This window comes from Herpailurus yagouaroundi, unplaced genomic scaffold, assembly GCF_014898765.1.
Source record: "Herpailurus yagouaroundi ecotype Mexico unplaced genomic scaffold, PumYag 142, whole genome shotgun sequence".
NCBI classification, from domain to species: Eukaryota; Metazoa; Chordata; class Mammalia; order Carnivora; family Felidae; genus Herpailurus; species Herpailurus yagouaroundi.
This window is the reverse complement of record NW_024412397.1, coordinates 60,339,153-60,343,477: the sequence shown is the minus strand read 5'-3', so window position 1 is coordinate 60,343,477 and position 4,325 is coordinate 60,339,153. Positions and strand designations below refer to the sequence as shown.

The window sequence follows — 4,325 nt, the reverse complement described above, 5'->3', positions numbered from 1 at the left end:
CCCTAAATCTCGCCGTCCGCCCGCCCCACCCCGGTCAGCTGCCCTCTCCCTGCCTACCTTTGAATTTGAGGTCTGTGGGCGGGTCGAGGACCAGGATCTGCTCGTGCTTCGCCATGGCCCCGGAGGCGGACGCCATCGGAGAGACAGCGCAGAGCGGGGGCGCGCCCGCGGCGGCGGTTTGCTAGCTGGGGGCGGGGGACGACGGCGGCGCCGGCTCGGCCGAGCTCTATGATGCGGCCAGCTCACCGCTCCCGAACCCCCGACGCCTGCCGCTCTGTGGCCGGGCCACTGGGCCGCCCGCTGGGTCAGCAGCTCCGGGTCTCACAACTGACTCAACCCCACACCAGCCGCCGCGGCCACGCGCACTGCGATCCTCGGCGCCCCACGTGACGGCCCCTGCGTGCCTACGTGCGCGCCCCGGCGGCCGGGAGCCCCTAGCTCTCGTCCCGCCCTCAAGTCCTGCCCAGCGCGGCGCCGGCTGGTGCGCCTGCGCAATCTGGGCCTCTCGGCCGCCGGGAGCTCGAGATGTCAGGGGAACGGGTGTGGGCAGGGGGCGGAGCTAAGCCCCGTGGCACCGACGCGATGCGCAACGCAGGGCAGAAGGGCGCAATCTTTGGTCACGTTTAGCTCAGATTACGAAAGTGGAGTAACTGCTATAGCAGCACATCACCATCTTCCAAGTGAGAATGCCTAGTGGAAGGACAGAGTGGTCAGGTTCATTCACTACAACTCCCAGCATGCCAGTGGGGCCTGGCCCTTGTGCGGCACTGCGCGATGCTTGCTGGGAATTGTAGTAGTGGCTGTTTGTGGGCGGGAAGGAGACTGAGGTCCGTTGGCGGCGAATGGGGTGGGGCTCGCTGACGCTCATTTTTGGCTCTCAGATATCGTCTCGTCTGTGCTAAGGAGAAAAAAAAAAAAATTTTTTTTTTGAAAACTGACCCGAGTTCTCCCGCTTAGAAATATAAAATATGCCCTGTGGAAAACAGGCCAGGATTTGTCAATCTGTTCTCTAAATCGACCCATCCCTCTGTTGGTAGGGCTACATTCTCTGTCGTATTCCAAGCCAACGTCTACTGCTTCCTGAATTCAATCCAGTGATGGAAAGCAAATGAGGAAACACACCACGTTTAGGAAGCAAACGCGGCGTTGGAGAAATCTGACAAGGCACATTTACCAAGCTAGAAATAGAAGTCAAAGTCTACAGCGTTCAGTTGCTGGCGTCTGTTCTTGGGTTTTATTAATGATAGACCAAAACCGAAACAGTTGTTCACGTTCCCGTATTGGAAATGAATTCCATCTGCATCGTTATGATAGCGTGTAGTAAACTGAACCAAATGAGGAAAATCTCGTGAGCAAAGGTGGTGACAAATCTTTCCCCGATTGCCAGGGTAATCAGGGACAGGAACATCAAATGAAACAAATGAACGTGCCGTAAATAAATCTGTCCAGTGCTACTTGAAGTCTCTAGGAAGCACCACAAAAGAAAGGACATATTGATGCTGCCACCACGAAGGAGGAGCCCAGTTTGTCTTGAAAATAAATGAGCAAATGAACAGTAATCTAAGCTTAGGCACAAAGTCCAAAGTTTTCAAGTGCAAAAAATGTATCAAAGCCCATCTGGGAATAGCTCTCCAGAATAGCTAACCTAGCATCCGCAGAAGATTGCACTACACAAGAAGAATGTATCTTAAGCCGTGAAAAACCTCGGAGGATGGGATGGGAGTGCTTAAATAGTTTGAAAAGTATATTCTAAATTTACCTTTCCTTTGATTTCTTTTTATTCACAAAATTTATTTTGAAATTTCAATCATCATTAAAGGAAAATACAACGATTGTATGTTTACCAAAAGAGGGCTTAAGGTTAAAAAAAAAAAAAAAAAAAAGGTAAGGTTAACAATTACTCCATAGGATGGTGTCTCACACATGTTTAGTTGTGAACCGACAACCCGAAGCTGTCACAACTTCCAGTATCTTTGCTTGCCTCGGAACTGTTATCCATGGGCAAATTAGCCTTGGCTGAACTGGCTTCTCCACGGCTAGACAGACATTTCTCTTACCGGAAAGTATTTGGGAATCCCAGTGTACAAACAGCAATTAGCAAGTATAACATGCTGAGGAAGTTCTCAGTCACTTCCATATGGGACAACGGTTGCCCCTTCACCATGAATTCAATGGGAAGCCTGAATTGGATGTATTCCAGTTTTCCAGTCCATTTAAGTCATCACCTTTGGGATCAACCGTTCTTGTCTTCTCAATATGGCTTCAAATATCATATAGATATAGGTCTTAAACTCTATAAGAATTTATCTGGTAGTCTAAGAATACATGAAACATCTTTGGAATAATTCCCCTATTACTATTTTAGAGCATTAAATTCATAATGACTCAGAGTCCTCCTGAATCGTCTATTCCTCATTAAATAGTGCACTATTTAAGTGGCTTCTGCTTTGGTATTTATGAATACGTTTCTTCCAGCAGTTCAAAGATCCTTACAAACATCATCACACTCTTCTCAGAACAACTGAATATCAGCAAGTTTTACTTTTGTTGTTAAATAGAGAAATGAAAACGCAGGTGAGAACATCTCATGGCAGTAATAGAGCTAAACTATGGGGGAGAAGTTGCCCAATTTTCCATCCTGTGCATTTTTGCCTTTCCCAAAGCCGCAACGAAATGAAAACTGAAAATGATTAAGAGAACAATGTTCATTGTTTGCGCTTGCTCTCTCACTCGTGTGCAATCCCTCTCTCTCTAAGGTTTTATATATATATATATATATGCACACACACACATATATATACACATATATATGTATATATATAAAGAGAACTTTATATAAAGTTCTCTTAAGGTATTAGCAAAGAGAAAAAGTATATATACATATATGTTGAGTATAAGTATACTCAAGTATATTTCTCTAGCTACTAAGAAGTTTTTATGAGTCTCAGAAGTATGAAGTCCTTGAATATTACTTCGATGCACTTGAATCACTAATAATATTCACCTTTGGACAGATTATCTCATAGGTTTGGCAAGGATAAAAATAAAAAAGAAGTTACCAGTACCTATGGTAACAAAGTATAACCATCTTCTCCATAGTTAAACACGTTAAACTTTTTATAAAGGTGCTCTGTGATTTTGAATTTGTATATGATCAGTTATCCTCAGTGGAATACAACTCAGTAAACATTGAAACGCTCATACCTGCAATAAACATTGAGGCAGTAAAGTGTGTTGAGTAAGAGTACAGACCTTGGGTCTGAACTGCTTGGTTCAAGTCCTGTTTACCACCATATGATCTTAGCAGCTTACATCACCTCCCTGTGCCTGTTCTACATGTGTAAACTGGGGAGGCTAAAAATACCTACATCTGAGGCTTGTTGTGAGAACGAAATGAGTTAACACACACGGAGAGCTTAGGGTGGTGCCCGGATCCAGCATTGTTGCCTTATACATGCTACATGTGGAATTGTTGCTGTGTGCCCGGGACCGTGGTAGGTGCTGGTGGCATAATGGTGAGCCAGTAGACATGGTCTCTGCCCCTGTAGGGCTACATCCAAGCAGGAGAGACAAACATGAAGTAGCTCTCTTGTGGCTAGGATTCTGTTCTTGAAGTAAGTTTGAGTAGTAAAATACACTCCAACGAGATTTGAAAGTTAGACGTGAGAGTAAAGGCCAGCTTTCTGTCCCTTCTGGCTGCTTTCTGCTGAGGCAAGGCGAGGACCCCTAGACACTTGCAGTTTTCTGCACCAACACTCCAGCAGCCATTTACTAGCTTGCTTCCTGGATGTCAAGAGACCGTTGTTACAGGGCAGCAGGAGCAGCGGCCCTTTCTTGGCTCCAGCTTCCTGATCCCTGGGTCAGAGGCAAGAGGCGCAGCCTCAGAGACGGCAGCTGCCCAGGTGGGGCAGGTCAGTCTTGCCCTGGAGTCACTCCTGGAGAGCCTCATCCAGAGCCTGCTTCTCCACCCCTCCCCCAAATTTTATAAGCACCTGCTTCCCTTCGATGTGTTCTTTCACCTTAGGATGTTAGAGTATTGCAGTGAGGGAGGCAGCGGGGAAGCCAAGAGTGGATCAAGAAGGAGGTCAACAGGATGGAAATCTGCTGAGTAGCAAGTGACTCCTGACTGAGTAACAAGGATGCTGCAGGTAAAACAGGAATGAAGCTGAGTCGGTGCACACAAAAACATGGGTCTAAAACAGAGAGACGTCATAGAGACCGACCACTGACCAAAACAGGTACGAGGCCCGGAAGTATCACTGGGATGCAATGTCATGTAAATGTGGATTAATTGGTGGTGCTTATTGTGGCATATTTGTCAGACA

At 46.6% G+C, this 4,325-nt stretch overlaps 1 protein-coding gene and 1 long non-coding RNA gene across 3 annotated transcripts in view; one reads left to right on the top strand and one right to left on the bottom strand.

Annotated features, from left to right (window-relative positions):
• The window catches only part of VAPA (VAMP associated protein A), a 50,211-nt gene extending 49,869 nt beyond the window's left edge, over positions 1 to 342 (bottom strand). Inside the window, exon 1 of one of the 2 annotated variants that reach the window (XM_040479413.1) lies at positions 58 to 342. In XM_040479413.1, coding sequence (XP_040335347.1) covers positions 58 to 136 — 79 coding nt within the window. In that variant the 5' untranslated portion in view covers positions 137 to 342. The remainder of the gene's footprint in view (positions 1 to 57) is intronic. The other variant, XM_040479414.1, reaches the window with a different exon arrangement.
• Positions 343 to 474: 132 nt separating this feature from the next.
• LOC121033194 (uncharacterized) lies at positions 475 to 2,435 on the top strand. Its single transcript, XR_005791766.1, has 2 exons — positions 475 to 680; positions 1,038 to 2,435. It is a non-coding gene; the product is annotated as an uncharacterized LOC121033194 (long non-coding RNA).
• The last annotated feature ends 1,890 nt before the right edge of the window (positions 2,436 to 4,325 follow it).